Below are 16432 nucleotides of genomic sequence, written 5' to 3' on the forward strand. Positions count from 1 at the left end.
CAGTGTGTGTGTGTGTATATATATATATATATATATATATATATATATATATATATATATATATATATATATATATATTAGGGCTGTGAAACGATTAATCGCGATTAATCGCATCCAAAATAAAAGTCTGTGTTCACATAATATATGTGTGTGTACTGTGCATAATTATTTTGTATATATAAATACACACACATGCATGTAAATATTTAATAAAAATTTGTTATTTATATATAAAATATTTATATTTATTTATAAAACAAATTATATATAATATATATACAGTATATTTAAGCAAATATTTCTTAAATATATACATGCATGTGTGTGTATTTATATATACAAAATAATTATGCACAGTACACACACATATATTATGTGAACACAAACTTTTATTTTGGATGCGATTAATCACGATTAATCGTTTCACAGCCCTAATATATATATATATATAAATATATAATTATACAATTATTGTGGTCTAAATAGGTACTTGGTTTTGGATCCAACAATTACGGAATGCTATCTAGAGACATTGCCATCAATTCTCAATTTCAAAAGCACTCATTTAGAGGACAGACATTGGGTAGAGGATAGATAATTTTAGCAAAAAAAAAAAAAAAATGAGATGAAATGAAATTGAGATGAGTGGAGGTGTTGGGCAAAGAAAGTGTCCCAGCATGCCTACACATGCTACATGTTGGCATCTCCATGGGACAAGTTCTCACAGGAGGGTTGGCAGTAATGATCATGACACATTGCTGATCTGGAAATATCGTCCAGACAGCAAATGATGCTTCACTCTTCACCGCTGCCTGCATCTCTCCAGTCATTTTAGGATCAAATAATCATCATCCTTAAAATCGAATTATTGCTTACTGACATATTAAATAATTTCCAGAATACATACATTACGTTTATGAGCGAAACAGACTCATGTAGAATTTGCAAGAGAGAAAAGAGCATTGAAAAGTGGTGTTTCTCCAGCAAGACCACTACCTTAGACCAGTTGCAGGAGTTGCTCTTGCTGGAGGATTTTAAAGGTTGTCTTCCTGAAAGTGTCGTTGTTCACCTAAATGAACAAAAAGTAACTTCGCTATTGGATGCTGCTGTGTTAGCAGATGAATTTATCCTGACACACCGAAAGGTCTTTCCATCTCTTCGGCCGTCGAACACTCAATTTTCCCATTCAAACACTGTGACACGTGTATTCTCAGGTGCATCAGGAGACCCTGCTTATTCAGACAACAGGTCTGCCCCTGGTGGAAGAGGCCGACGCGTCTGTTTTTATTGCCTAGATCCAGATCACCTAATTGCAGAGTGCCAGGCTTGGAAAAAGAAGAATGTAGATGGTAGCTCTTGTACAGAATGCTCTTGTACAAACGATGCCTGCAACTAAGAATAAGTCCATGCAACCTTTCATTCGTGCTGGCAGTGGTACGGTTTCCTTGTCTGACACTGAGCATCAACCTGTTGTGATCTTGCGAGATACTGGTTCAGAACAGTCCTTAATTCTGAAAGAGTTACTTCCCTTCTCGCAGAATTCCTACAACGGTTCTGACGTACTAATACGTGGTATTGAGATGGGGTGTGATTGTGTTCCTCTCCATCAGGTACACTTGAAGTCAGACCTTGTGACTGGGAAAGTCAACCTTGCGGTGTGTTCCCAATTACCATTTAAAGGAGCAGGTCTCATACTGGGGAATGATCTAGCAGGTGACCAGGTTTTCCCCAGACCTATTGTGGTGAACAACAGTAATTTTGGTGACGCCTCATCTGCATCGTTGGAGTGTGCAGTGGCGCAACTGCCAGTGATGGAGTTCAGAAACAATATAACAGTTCCAGTAGTTCCAGTTCGTCCCACCCAATGCCAGGAGCAGATCCATTATGGCAAGAGAGTATTTGTTGGTGTAACATAACCTAAACCGCAGAAAAGTGCCCTCTGACCCTGCTATGGGAAAGTTCTATACCCGATGTGTGTATGTAATTGGCTCGCAACATACTCCCTAACAAATGGAGACAGATGCCAGCTGTAATTTCCCTTACTTTCCTGTGTTTCTATATGTTAAAAGGTCTAACTTCCCTCGCTGACTGATTATCCACCAAAACATTTGTGCTCTAAACAGCCTGAGTCGCTGACACAAGGATGCAAGGATGGGTGTAATATCGCAGTGCATGTTGAAGGGTCCCTGTCAACTTGACTGCATATTTCTGTGAGTTGGTGAGGAAATGAGCGTGAGTGTGTGTGTGCGTGTGCGTGTGTGTGTTTGTGTGCGTGTGTGTGTCCTAGCACAGTTAACCAACTGGAGGAACAGATGGACTCCCCACTCTCCTTGTTGTGAAGACACACAGCATTTACACACACACAAACACACACACACCTCTCAGAGCAGCATTCAACTCTAAACAGGATATGCTGACATGTTTATGTGGGCCTATTCATACATTTAATTAGAATACTCAAACAACATTTGTTTCAGAGCGCTCATTATCTGATGCACTGTAATCTTTCTATCTACAGTATCAATCTTTCTATCTAAATATAAATATATGACACCATTAAATATCAGAGAAAAAAACATATTCTTCAATAAAACCTCATCAATGTTAGTAAGCTGTAGATAACGTTACCTTGGTGGTATATTTAAATCAGCAGAAATTGCAACATCACAGAAAATTAACTAGGCTAAGTTTTTATTACAATATTGAAAGTTAGCTTACTTGCTAACCCAGCTATAACATTATGCCAATGCAGTTCAGAGTTAAGCTGCATCACTCAGTTTAAGCAGCTCAGTTTGAGTATAGGTCACATAAAACGCACAGCAATCAAACCCACGACCACTCCAGCATCTGTATGCAGAGGTCTGCGAAAGACACGCTGTGTAATGCAGTCAGGCCACTGACTAAACAAGTGAGAGAGTAATTGAGTGGGAGCGGGAGAATTAGGAGCATGACTTTAGCACATGCCAACCCGTGAGCTCAAGCTCATCCTTCTGAGGTCTGCTGGTGGGTGAGAGCAAATGGATTCGGAAGGCTTGTTCTCCAGTGGGTGCTAATGTATGGACTAGGGCGCTATTAAAAGCCACTACTGTGTGATATGCCTGTGCATTTAATTATTTATCTATTCATGTATTCCTCCTCTTTTTAAAGTCTTTTTGTCAGTTCTTGTGTCTAAGCCAGAAGCAAAGGCTAGAGGAGGAGTGGGGCTCAAGAGAATAAGATTACAATAAGAGCAACTCTCTGTTTGATCTTTAGTAGAATAGACCTGACTCAAATACACCCCATCTTCTAAATCCCTTGCTCAACTACAACATTTCTAGGCCAGAGGTCTCTGGTAGGTATAACTGATCGAATACATTCTGCCTATTGGTAGGGTGCAATGATAATGATAAACAGCACAACTGCATTTCAATAGAATGCTGCAGGGATTATTTTTGTATGTTAAAACGTGGGACGAACTATTTTGCATTTTACCAGTTCTATTGTCTTGAAGTCAATGTTTTGTTATTATTATTATTATTATTAAATGCCTAAAAATAAGATCTGTGCTTAATGGTGGTGACGATGAAGTCATGTGGCCAATGGTGTAGTTCGTTTATAGCCTACGTTCAGATGTCGACTTCTGATCACTGTATTTAGGCTTCCAAATTCATAAAAGCTGTGTTCATTTGTGAAGATTATCACATAAGAATCATAAACTTTTTTTGGTCGCAGCTTATTTTCTATAATAATCCAAAAGTCAATTAAAAACACTGTTGGGTTTTTTGTCAAGGGAAGTAGGGTGATGCTAACTTCCAGGTCGGCCTACAAAAATACATAAGCACTGCAGAGCTCTATTGAAGCAAGTTATTGGTCAGGCTGATGACACCACAAGTGACCACATCCAGGAAGTCCACACAGAAACAGATGTGCTTTGGCCAACTTGCCCCTTTTATGATCCTCTGACCCCTCCAGAGACCACAGAGAGTGATTGTGAGAGAAATACTCTTTCTGTTTATATGAACCACACCGCAGTTCTCTTATTCTTCGGCTGAGAGAACCAGGGCAATACTGGTGTGCATAAATAATTTAACATAGCATAAATATTACTCTGTCAGCACTCTAAAGCACCACCACAGGTGCCAGGATTTGTTTTCTTGTTTTTACAGGGAAAAATAATACGACTGTGAGAAAGGCTTTGATTTACAACACAGTGCCACTCTCGCAAACTTCAGCGTGACCCCAACGAGCAAGTTAAAAGAAAAGATTGAAAACATATAAAGCAGTCATTTAAAGTATTAAACAATGTCACAACAGCATGCACAATACTGTAGTCTCATTTTTAGACAATGCTCTCCAACTTCATTCTTTACAAACACTACAGCTGCAAGAAAGTATACCAGCATCGAACACCTCCTTGAGGTAAAGCTTGACCTTTCATTCACTATCATGTATAAGTCCTACATTTTGTGGCAGAGTTGTCAAGGCCTCATTGTCTGACATTTAGAGAAACCGCAGTCATACACTATCAGTCAGAACATAAAATGACTTACATAACATGGAAATGGCCACTACGATGTTTATCACTCACTAACATTTGACTGTTTAACTCACTGAAGGTAAACTTTGTTGAGATGTTTACCTGATGTCGTTCTGCTGAGGTGGTTTCTTGTTCCCGACCAGGTTCACTGTTTTTGCTTGTATGGGCTTCTCCTCTCTGTACAAACACATTTTAAACAGTGACAGTAAATCTCTCAGAAATCTTAGTTTTTTTTCTAGTATCCTCTCTAAACATACATCATCAAAACACATGAACACCCAAAAATGAACATTCTGTCAGCGGAACACAAAAGAGGAATAAAAAAAACTGTCTTCTTTTATATTCCACAGAAGAAAGTTTTGTAATTCAGGTTTGTAATGCCATGAGTAAATGATGACATTTTTGGGTGAACTGTCCCTTTAAGCTAGCACACAAAGTATTGTTGTACCACTGAATGCCTCAAAAGCGTTGTGAGGTCGACCTCTAGCTTCTGCTTCAGGACAGAAGTTTCTTTGAGATTGAGGAACTGTTCACCATTCATACTGTCTCATAACACACACAGCAAATGAAAATGAGAGGTTGTTTATCATATTATGTTTATTATGTTGGTCTTTTTCTCATCTCTATAAGAAATATTGTGTGACTGAAACTGTATATCATTTGACCTGTACTAACCATTTGAAAACAATGCATTTATCTTGACGATTTAGTGACAAAGATACACAAGGGCTGAGAAATTAAATAATTGCATAATAATTTCCTATGAGAAATATAGGAGTTCAGTTATTGATCGTAGCTGCTCAGTAAACCAATTTAAGATGCATAAATCTGATCTCAAATCTCAAGGTGGCCAACAACTAATGTAATATGAGCAATGATGGCCTTTAAATGGCAGGTGGACAGGAAGCCAAGAAACATCTTTACACTCATTATAACAACACTGGTCAACCACAATTCAGAATAAATCTTTATAATCCATCCTACATGTAAATTCCTGACAAGTGCCTGTCATAAATCAGATCTCTTCAGATGGTATTTTTCTAGTTTTCACATGAAGTATATGGTCCCTATTGTACTAAGTTATTTTTATTTTAACACACTTTGAGCTGAATTCTTTGTATGAAAGATGCTATACAATAGTTATTAAGAGGATATTATTATTAAGAGGATCTAATAAAACACAAAGCTATGACTACTGCCCTTACCCAAGCTGTAAGTGGTGCTCACACTACAATCAGTGAAGATTTCAATGAATGGGTTAAGGATCCTGACAGTCATGATGACGAGGCACGGAAATATTGTCGTGACCAGGCAGGAATCCTGACACTGGTGAATAGTGCAGAAAAAACGTTCACTAAAATATTATTAAAAATGTATGAGTCAAATACTAATAATGTGGCATGACATGTGTGCTGCCTGAAATTAATCCATCACACAGTGAGGTGTAAAACAACAGGGTGTATCGATTTGTAGATATTTAGTTCTTGCATGTCGACACACCCCTCTCTCTCTTTAACAGCTACACCTGCGACCATTCACCTGGCTGTTCATTGCAATTCATCAGACATCTAACAAGCTTGTTTCATAGTGATGTGTATAATACACACATAGCAGTGCTCATCCATGACAAGTGTCCATAAGGTTGGAAAAAAGTGGACTTGGCCAGACTCACCCACCCACTCTTAACACTCACACACACACACTGGAGCTCAGGTGCAGGCGTACAGCCTGATGGCTTTATTAGTAGGCTATGGCAAACAGATGCACCTACAGAAACCATCACAAGCTGTTTGCCTTTTGGTCTCCAGAAGCAGCACGAATACTACAGGCTCCCTATAAAGTGTGATGTCTTACTTGAGCATGGCCTCATCCTTCTCCTCTTCTTCCTTCTGCCGAAGCATCACAGCCATGATAATTTTCCTCTCCTCCTCGGTGAGGTGACTGAGGTCCGGTAGATCGGGCATGGAGCTCTGCGTTGTGGGTGGGCGAGGGCCACCGCGGGGCCCCACCGAGGCGGACATATTTTACCCCTGTATGATCGGTGCACAATCCCAGCTATGTAAACCGCTATTCAGGCCATAGTCCGATGGCTTATCTGCGGTTGTCGCGAGCGTGGCGAACCGTTCATCGTTGCGGCAGGCACCCACGGTTGTGCTTCTCTTCCTATACGGCTTTTTCTTCTGTTTCTCTCCCCCCCACCCCCCGCCCGCCCGCCTGCCTCTCCCCTCCAGGTCCAGTTAAGGGTAGTCCATATCTGATCCGCGGGATAAGTGCGAGTCGACGAGGGGGGTCTTGCGCTTGTTGATGAAGCCGCCTCGGAGCTCGGGCTCTCGGGTGGGATGATGGGAGCAAAGGCGGAGTCCGCGCGGCGCTCGCTCTGTTTACCGAGCTCGCGCTGCTGCTGATGCTGCCGCTGTCAGGGAGACGGAATAGTCAATGGGACCGCAGCCCCTCAAGCGCGCGCACGCCTCCTCCAGACGGCCGCGCGCATCTCATTTGAGAATGGGGGCTCACTGCACGCGCGCACAGCATCCTATTTTCGCTCTCCAATCACAGCGCGCTGATGACGCATCATCCACCAGCAGCAGACGCTTTGAGATTCACCATGAGATCAAGAACAGCGCGTTGCAAGTAGGCTACAAGTCGTGTAAATTCAGGACGCAACAGACGAGTGTCTTCTCTTAGAAACACATAGTAAATTGGGACAACTGGGACACTTAAGAAAAAAAAAATTATATTCTTTAAAACCTTTTTAGTTCACAGTTCACACCCTATAGTGGGATGGCAATGGGTTTAGTTCCGGCATTACTTCAGGGAGTGTTTCATAACACATTTGCGTAACAGTCACGTAATGTAAAATGATGACAATACATTATGTGACAAAATGTGAGGGTAATTTGTGACTGTGATTTCGTTTTTATATGGAATATAACAAATAAAATAAATCTATTTTATTTATTTTATTTTGTAATCTAATCTATAAATAAATATCAAATCATTTTCATACAACACTTCCTACAATGCATGTAGGACATTTCAGTCATATTAAAGGGAACACATTCTATTTGTACCATCACAAAACCACAGTTCATAACCTTAGCAACTGTATTGTTAAATGTTGCTGTAGGCCTATTAAAAAAGATCGTGCAAATACGATTGTTGCAATCAGCTATCACAACTTAAATTTAGAATAACTTCTCTGGGTTGAACTTGAATATCCAGGTTTCCAGTTAGTAGAATTTAAAATTTCAAGTTGACTAAACTTGCATGAATACTTAAGTTTTAAAAATGAATACAACATATTTTTACAGTGCGGTGTCCAACTTTGACACTAGAGATGTGAGCATATTTTAAACAACTTATAAATAAAGAATAATTATTTGGTTAATCAGATGCTGCCCATTAATATCTGGGTACTGTTAAAAAATCGTCAAGGTCTCCAAAGTTGCTGTGTGAGTAAAAATATATATAGCCTAGGACCTAGCTTATACATTTTAAAAACAGACCTTTCATATTGTCTGTATTAAAGCTAAAGATGCATTTAATCTGACTGTGTTCACATATGGAATGACTTCCTCAGTTACTTGAAGGCCACAGCCCTGCAGAGTTTAGCTTCAACTCTAAATGCACCTGATCCAGCTAATCAAGTCCTTTAGGCTTATTTGAAAACTATAGGGATGTGTGTTAAAGCAGAACTAAACTCTGCAGGACTGTGGCCCCTCAGGAACCGAATTTTACACCCCTGAGGTGATGGCGTTCATGAGAGGACTTTTATTTTGGTGTTTTTCTCTGTTTCTCTGTAGCAAGCATATTTCCTCGTGATACAATCTGCAGCTTCCGTCACTGCCAATGCACTTCTGTGATCTCTGATTTTTATGTTCCTGTCGTTAATGCGAGGAACCCTTGGTAAATATCATTTTTAATGTTATGCATGTGGGCACGCACACGTGTCACAGAATGACAAAAACGCTCCATTTGGATTTGTTGATCTATTTGACGATGGGATGTCATTTTGGGTGATAACAACTTGTAAACTAAATTAGTAACGCAATTTGAAGAGGCATTGTAAATTAATTTACATTATAGCCGTTCAGTATTTGGATTGCACATGCTGAAATGCAGTAGCTTACCTGTGGACAGATTTTTTTTTTTTTTTTTTTTTGTGATAGTTAAAGTATTTAAAAAAAAACACTGACTTATACTTATACTTATTACTGTATGTAAATGTGTATGATATCTGGTTTGTTTAATAGTCATACAGTTTAGCCATGTGCTACGTAAAGAAAAGTTAAATATTGTGTGTTTTGAAGCTGGTTTTACGTTAGGTCAAACGATCATACTGAAAAAAAAAATATTCAAACTAACAGAACGATTGCGAGTGTTGTATTGCTTTTATACAACAGTTAAACACACAAGTTAATATAGAGAGTAGCATACATTTTATTTTTGTTCCGCCTAAAGTATTTTTTTATTTAATGAATAAAATATACAAATAGATACAATCCAAACAAATATAACAAACATAAGATTTACAAAAAATGAAATTAATCAAATAAAAATACATTTAAAATATAATAATTGAATAAAACAGACTGCATTAAATTTTTAATTTTTTTTAATTAACTTTAACTCTTTAGCTGCAATAATTTTATAACCAGATTTTTTGTTATCAAAACAGTCAAAAAATAGAAATTCAAACATAATGACCTTAAAACATGGTTTAGAGTTACTTCTTTTACTTTTATGTAAATTTAAATGTACCATATTAAAATCATAATATCCGCCAAAAAAATGCTATAAAGAATTTTTAAATGTAATTCTTGAATCATGTGCCGAAAGTAGTTCTAAACAAAGTCAGCAGAATTGAATGAGGTATATCTGAGTGAAACGGTCCAGTAAACCCATAATAAAAAAAGAAATGTCATTGCAAGAATGGGAAGTTACTTTGATTAAAGATTACTAAGGGATATGAATTTAAAAACAATAATGATGTGCACAGATAAATCATTATTAATAAATACTGCAATATTCCATAAAAAAATAAGAATAGTAAATTTTGATTTCATGGTGACGTTAAGGATTGTGCTATGCCAAGAATATTTGCTATTTATGTATTTGTAGACAGATATGCTGCCTGTAGTGGTGGTGCATGGAGGTGCTGGTCATATTCCTAAAGAAAGAGTTGAACTCTCTACTATCGGTGTGAAAGAGGCAGCCAGGACTGGGTATGCCATCCTCCAGAAGGGTGGAAGTGCCATGGATGCTGTGGTAGAAGCAGTGACCTTCATGGAGAACAACCCAAGATTCAATGCAGGTACTCATAATATTCATGTTTAGTTAATTTTATATATTTCATGTCTAATACCTAATACTACATCCAGAATAAATAGAAAACTTGGGTAATGCCCATATGTCATATAGGTTGCGGTTCAGTGCTAAATGTGAAGGGGGAGGTAGAGATGGATGCAATTGTGATGGATGGCAAGTCACTAGCTAGCGGGGCTGTGTCAGCAGTCAGAAGAGTGGCTAACCCTGTGCAACTGGCCAGGCTTGTCATGGAGAAGGTATTCTTGTCAAATTCATCATATACCTGTATTCCCAAAATACTGTACATGACCACCATAGGAGATTTAGTTTTGAGTAATCTACAGTTACGAAGATTAAAAACGTGATACACAGTACACAATAATTAAGGAATACTAGGCTATATGCTATCAACTGCTTTTTGCATACATTGAATACAACCATTAGATGATTTAAGAACACTTTACATTTCAAATAGTCAAATGAATAATGTGAATGATGTCTGTCTTCTCTCTGGAGACCAACCACTTGTGTCTGACAGCTGAAGGGGCCTCTAAGTTTGCCAGAAGCATGGGTGTACCGGAAGTGCCTGAGGAGTCATTGATCACAGACTATGCCAAGATGCGCTGGAAGAAGAACCTGAAGCCAGATGCCAACCCTGTGGAATGCCAAATGTAAAGCTTTTATGTAATGAAAACTGGTACAAAGTGCTGACATAATGTTTTTGGCATAAGATGTCTAATGTCTAGAACTTCTACTAAGAAAAAAGTCGCAACAATAGTTAAAGGGATTGTTCACCGTAAAATGAAAATTCTTTCATCGTTTACCTTCATGTTGCTTCAAACCTGTGACTTTCTTGCTTGCTTGTAATATCCATATTATGTCAACACAAGCACACACACACATACGTGCAGTACATATGTGTCCATTGAAAAAGAAAAATGTTAAAGGAAAGTCAGTGGTTTTGCATAGTATTTTGTGCATTCATTTCAAATGTACATTATATACAAAGTTTTGTCATGAAACTCTAGAAGGCGATTCTCAAGGGGGCTTAGTCCTCAGTGAGAATGTGTAGCAAGAGACCATTGCCTAAATGGTGCCATTTTGTAAATTGGCTCCACTATATTACTATATAGTAAGTCAAAAGTAGCCTACATTTTAAATTGCTTCCAAGTTAATACAAACATTTTATAAATTATATAATGATACCAGTCTTGCTGCACTACAGTTCAAATCAGTAGGCAATAGCACAATACAATAGCACAAACATGCAAATTAAATAAAAAGTACTTTATAGTGCTTGTGAAAACTATTACTGTATAATGTAAATATACACGGAACTCAGTTAGGTACTCGGGTGCTGTCTGAGAGTCGGCTTTCTGTGTGCGCGCTTCAGGTGTATACACACTCAGAAACGATCCATCACAGTGTGGAAGTTCAGCATTGAGTTCTCTTCAATCTCTAATTTTCTATAGGACACAGCTGATTGGTTCCTGCTGTATCAGTAGCCATGAGCTTGCTGCTCAACTTTCAAATACTTGGTCAGCATTTGCTTAAGCAGTTTGCTAGCCTGGCAAGCCAGACCTACATCAAGATGTTGGGTCTGGCAACTCACCATAGACAAGGCTCACTCCAAGGGGCGGGATAAACGGCTGTCTTTCAAATTCCCTCTGCACTCAATAGGACAGCGCTACAACCAACCAGAGCGTTTTCCCAACAGCGGAGCTAACGTTAGTTGATAGATTCAACTTTTGAATCTGACCGGCAAAACTACGAACACATCTTCCTTTTTTAAGAATGACTTTAGTGCCGTTCTTTGCTCTTTTCTCAAAGAAAAACTTAACTCCAAGTCTTCCAGAGTCACGGCCAAAGCCGATTCGAAAGACTGTTCTCCAGCAGCAGCCACCATTCTTTGTTTTCAAGTAGCAGGGAACCGTCGCAACTCTGTCGTCATTATGTTAAGCCCGCCCCGCCTACTCTATACACGATGTGATTGGCCTGACCCAATTTAGGTTTTTACAGCTCCGAAAGTCAATGGAGAGTTGCTAGACTACCCTGGCTGCAAAATAAATTTTGCTGCCGCTAGGGTGCGTCTAGATTTATAGGCTAGCAGTTTGCAGTACACTTTCAGAAACCCTCCACCTTCCCCAGCTCCACCTGTATAGATCTGCTATGGGGAATTCACATTTTCTATATTGTACAGCAGCAGCATGTCTTACTTGCTCACATCAGTGTGTCGTGTATGTATTGTCAGTAGCAAGTCCCGTATTTGCTCTGCAGCAGCAGAGTAGGAGATCTATTCCACCAAGATAAAACATTAACATTGTCACATCCATTACCATGACAAACACTCCTAAAGTAGAAATTACATAATTGTTTATCAACTTTATCTAATTTCTTTCTTTGTTTATTTCTAGTCAGCTATTCCTTTGCTACCACTAAGTTGGCCATTTTGTTTGTGTGTGTTTTTAAAGCCATTTTTTTGTACGTGTGTTTCAGGGGCAAGATGGGAACAGTAGGTGCAGTAGCTGTGGACATAGACGGAAACATTGCTTGTGCTACATCCACTGGTGGAATGATTAATAAAATGGAGGGTCGTGTGGGAGACACGCCGTGTGTTGGTAAATCCAAACCTGCTGTTTTGTAGTGTATGTAAGGGGCGTTGATTTGATTTGCACTACAGAGCTCTTGTGTTTACAAAGTTGGGAGGAATCAGCCGACAATTGCTTACTTATTGCTGTTTCTGTATATTGAGCTGAAATAGAAGAAAATATTTAAATTGTTGAAAAATGAAACCTTTAATTTGACTAACCCTAAGCAGCTGGATTGAACTTTGACCTTTGGACATGCAGTAATGTGGGTAAATTTCAGCTGCTCATGAGAGCTTGTTGCCTGCTGAGTTAATATTCAAACCACAGATTTAATCCCTAGCTCAGCACAGCACCCTCCACATACATTCGCTCAGGACACACTTTAACCTGTGGGAATCACACACACACTAGTTAATGATAGATAAAAGAGCTGCTATTGTCTGCTTCATAAGTAAATAAACAAAAATGAAAAAAGACAGATGCTTTATTCTCTGTTATGCAGTGATTATTATCAGGGTTTGTCTTAAATTGGTGGATGGTTATCTGGAGCAACAGGTTTGCTGAGTGTGTGTGTGTAGGAAAGATCTCCCTCAGGATCTTTGTTTCTATCTCTGATTCTCAGGATGTGGTGCCTATGCAGATAACAAGATTGGGGCTGTCTCACCCACAGGCCATGGGGAAGCCATTATGAAGGTCACTCTGTCCAGACTGGTTCTCTTTCACATGGAGCAAGGCATGTGTTACAAGATCAGCACAACCTATTTAGCATAAACCAACAAAGCTTTGGGATCTTTTTCTCATTTTTCACAAACAGAATTACCATAGTTTTTACACGAATATTTATTTTAACTATGAACATTAGACTTTTCACTATCTGTAATACTTGATTCTGTTTGGTCAGTTGTATCAGGCGGCCATATATTTTTTATAATGACTGCTAAACTGTATACACTACCGTTCAAACGTTTGGGATCAGTACTATTTAAAACAGTGAATTATTATTATTATTTTCTGCAAGGACACATTAAATTGATCAAAAGTGACGGTTTTATATGTTTTCAACATTGATAAAAATGTAAAAGAAAATAGAAAATGGTTAGTTTGAATTGTAATATTGTTTCAAAATATTGCTGTTTTTACTGTATTTTTGATCAAATAAATGCGCTCCACTCGTTCAAAAGAGATTTCCTTCAGAAATATACAAAAATCGTACCTCAACTTTTAAACAGTAGTGTATTTCATCATTGTCTATGGCAATAGTGAAATACATTTCATGTCTCCCATTTTATTGCTTTTTTTTCATATTAACACAAGTTATAAAAGCTGAGTATCTAAACAAATGACTACGAAATGTATTTTAAAATAATCTTGAAGGACTTTGGTATTAATTTTAATATACAGTACATGGTAAGCATGAAGCTCAGGAGTCCACAGTTTTTTTGGAATTACTAGGAACTTGTGAGAGACAGCTAGAGCTGGATTGCAGAGAACTTAAAATTAGACAAAGACACGTAAGATTGTAATTAAAAAGGTTAATTTAAAACTAGTTTAATACTTGAAAAGTAACTGGAACTACAGATTAATAATACATAACTGTGCACAAGTGCAAGAGCTTTGCATAAGGATGGGGTCAAAATAAACCTGTCGGGGTTTATTTTGCAATAATGCCTGTCCTATAGTACATTATACTAGACACAATTATCGTAATATATAAAGAAAAGTTAAACTAGCCCATATGGCAAACTGATATCTCTCTTCCTGTATACTGTGCACTTGTAATCGGCAGTTTTAGTATTTTTATGGCATGGCATCTATAAATGTCACATCTTGGACCATAAGTCAATCTACATTGTAATACAGATTTAGAAGCAACTGGTATATTGACATGAGCTCAAATGGACTGTTCGCATGTGTTCATGAATAGCTGTGAGAATGATTCCTAGCAGAATTTTAGCCAGTGAATAAACAGCTTGAATTACTTCAGCTACACATTAACTGAGATTGAGGGCCTCATTAAGATGCTTGACCTCAAGTCTGTTTAGGTAAACATTGCTCACTTCATGGGTCTGAGCAAAAACAATTTGAGCCAGTCTTTTATGGTGTGTTTCGTAAAACCTCCTCCAGCACCACTTGCAATGAGTAGACACATGGAAGCCAGAGGTGTAGAGCTGTCTGAGCAGTAAAGTGAAGATTAACCAGTCTGTACATCCTAAGAAGGACATTTCATATAACAGGGCCTCTTTTTATCCAGCCAGTATCTTTTGTAGTGTGAGTTAGCCTTTGTTTTCTGTTGAGGCGATTTGAGTGTGCATGCTTTTGCCTTGTGTGTGTGGAAACACAACGGCAAGTGTTTTTGCTGAACTCACCTTTTTTTATATGTGTTTAAACGAGCGGGGTGTTGATAAGATTTATTTGGTCTCACCTGAGATCCATTCCATAGCATTTCAACCATTTACATGATCACCTTCCTTATCATGCACTTTATGGTCACCTACATCTGGCAGAGAGATCTGGAATGATAATACAATGCACTAGCTTGATAATATAGTTAAGTGTGTATTCTTCTATGTTCTCTAGGGAAGACCCCAGAGGAAGCGAGTGACCTGGCTCTTGCATATATGAAGGAGCGGGTGGAGGGTCTCGGCGGGGTGGTGGTGGTAGATCCCAAAGGGACCTGGGCAGCTCGCTTCAGCAGTTTACAGATGTCATGGGCCGCTGCCCAGCAGGGTGAACTCCACTTTGGGCTGTACCTTGGTGAAGACTTTGTAGAGCCTGTATAAGAGCACACATAATGAACACATGCGTGCACACACACACATATGTTATATATATATATATATATATATATATATATATATATATATATATATATACCGGTATATATATGTTGATTATGTTGATTATATTGTTACAATCAGTATTGAATAGAAAGGGAAATGTGTAAATCAGTGTTAGTGTAAGTACATACATTCCTCATGGCAGTGATATTGTGCATCTATTAAGCGTTTTGAAGTTGATCATCTTTACACTTAACAGTAAAGCAATGTAAGTCTTACACTGAAAAGAAAACATCCGTATTATAACACTCCTTATTAGTCTTAGTGTAACTGTCTCAAGTGGTAGTACTGCATGTTCTCCACTTGATGGAGATAAATTATGTTCTTTGGAGTCAAGTGAGTGAAATTTGTTAAGGTGCAGTTCACATTTAATAATAATTTACAAAATAGTAGAGATAAAAAGTGTTTTACATGTACTGTAAATGGCACCTAAGAAAGTCAGAATATTTTAAATAAATTATATTATACTATTTTTTGAAGAATAGAAATTGAAATAGAAATTGAATGAATGATTCATTCCTGAAGTAGTTGAGTGTATCTTTTTCTTCAAAAGACTAAAAGAGAAAGTAACTTATTAAATCAGCACAAAATCTTTTTAACCTATAAATAATTTTGACATGTGCATCAACAATGCAGCAGTTCATAATCTTTTGTGAGAGAGTGTGTGCCAGAGTAAACTTTGTAACATGTTTTAAATGGTGTGTTGGAATCATCACACCATTTATACTGATTCTTTTGAAAGGTGAAAACATGCAGAAAATAAACTTGTTGGTGTGGGTCTCACTTGTGTGCTATTTTAAGTTGACAGCCCAGATACAGATAACATCAGTTCTGTTGTTTTCATGTACAGTATAGTGAGGTGACGTGGCCCTTATGACAGTTTAAGTACACAAGCTCCTGCTTATTGTGTCAACACGTAGGCCAGCTTGCAAGTTCCAACTGTGAATTGTCTTCATAATGATCTAAAACCCAAAAACCAGTTCTTCTGCCCTCGGCGGTCAGTTTGTGTTCAAAATATTCCACATGGGAGCATGCAAAACAACATCAACTTTTGTCCTCTCAAAGACATGACCGACAAGTCATGACCTCTCTGTCCTTTTGTGTCTTATTTAACTCTTAAATGGGCAGGAACTTAAAAAAATTATTATATTTATTAAGTGTATATCAAATAATAAAATGTTAAG

The 16432-nt window shown here is 38.0% G+C and overlaps 2 protein-coding genes across 14 annotated transcripts in view; one reads left to right on the forward strand and one right to left on the reverse strand.

The window, feature by feature from the left end:
- The window catches only part of rims1a (regulating synaptic membrane exocytosis 1a), a 74946-nt gene extending 67701 nt beyond the window's left edge, over window positions 1–7245 (reverse strand). For 8 of the 12 annotated variants that reach the window (XM_084092565.1, XM_084092564.1, XM_084092566.1 and 5 more), the window contains exons 1-2: window positions 6371–7244; window positions 4619–4693 (exon numbers count right to left, since the gene is read on the reverse strand). In XM_084092565.1, coding sequence (XP_083948691.1) covers window positions 4619–4693; window positions 6371–6537 — 242 coding nt within the window. In that variant the 5' untranslated portion in view covers window positions 6538–7244. Of the gene's footprint in view, window positions 1–4618; window positions 4694–6370 lie in introns of all 12 variants that reach the window. The other 4 variants (XM_084092563.1, XM_084092572.1, XM_084092573.1 and 1 more) reach the window with 4 other exon arrangements.
- Window positions 7246–8319: 1074 nt separating this feature from the next.
- asrgl1 (asparaginase and isoaspartyl peptidase 1) lies at window positions 8320–16028 on the forward strand. 2 transcript variants are annotated; one of them, XM_084092577.1, is made up of 7 exons: window positions 8320–8422; window positions 9638–9830; window positions 9938–10080; window positions 10340–10494; window positions 12320–12441; window positions 13034–13144; window positions 14989–16028. In XM_084092577.1, the coding sequence occupies exons 2-7, from the start codon at window positions 9644–9646 to the stop codon at window positions 15189–15191; spliced, it is 921 nt and encodes a 306-aa protein (XP_083948703.1). In that variant the 5' UTR covers window positions 8320–8422; window positions 9638–9643; the 3' UTR covers window positions 15192–16028. The 2 variants fall into 2 exon arrangements, with proteins under 2 accessions (XP_083948703.1, XP_083948702.1); XM_084092576.1 differs by having other exon boundaries at window positions 8351–8422; window positions 9642–9830.
- Window positions 16029–16432: the final 404 nt, after the last annotated feature.

This window comes from Abramis brama (assembly GCF_963993115.1).
Source record: "Abramis brama genome assembly, chromosome: 19".
Taxonomy (NCBI): domain Eukaryota; kingdom Metazoa; phylum Chordata; class Actinopteri; order Cypriniformes; family Leuciscidae; genus Abramis; species Abramis brama.

Excerpts from the sequence above, each read along its gene's own strand:
- asrgl1 (XM_084092576.1), top strand. The coding sequence starts at position 8,392 with ATGTTCCTGTCGTTAATGCGAGGAACCCTTG. Across the intron at positions 9,831-9,937 it reads CAACCCAAGATTCAATGCAG|GTTGCGGTTCAGTGCTAAAT; the intron begins GTACTCATAATA and ends TATGTCATATAG. Across the intron at positions 13,145-14,988 it reads TCTCTTTCACATGGAGCAAG|GGAAGACCCCAGAGGAAGCG; the intron begins GCATGTGTTACA and ends TATGTTCTCTAG.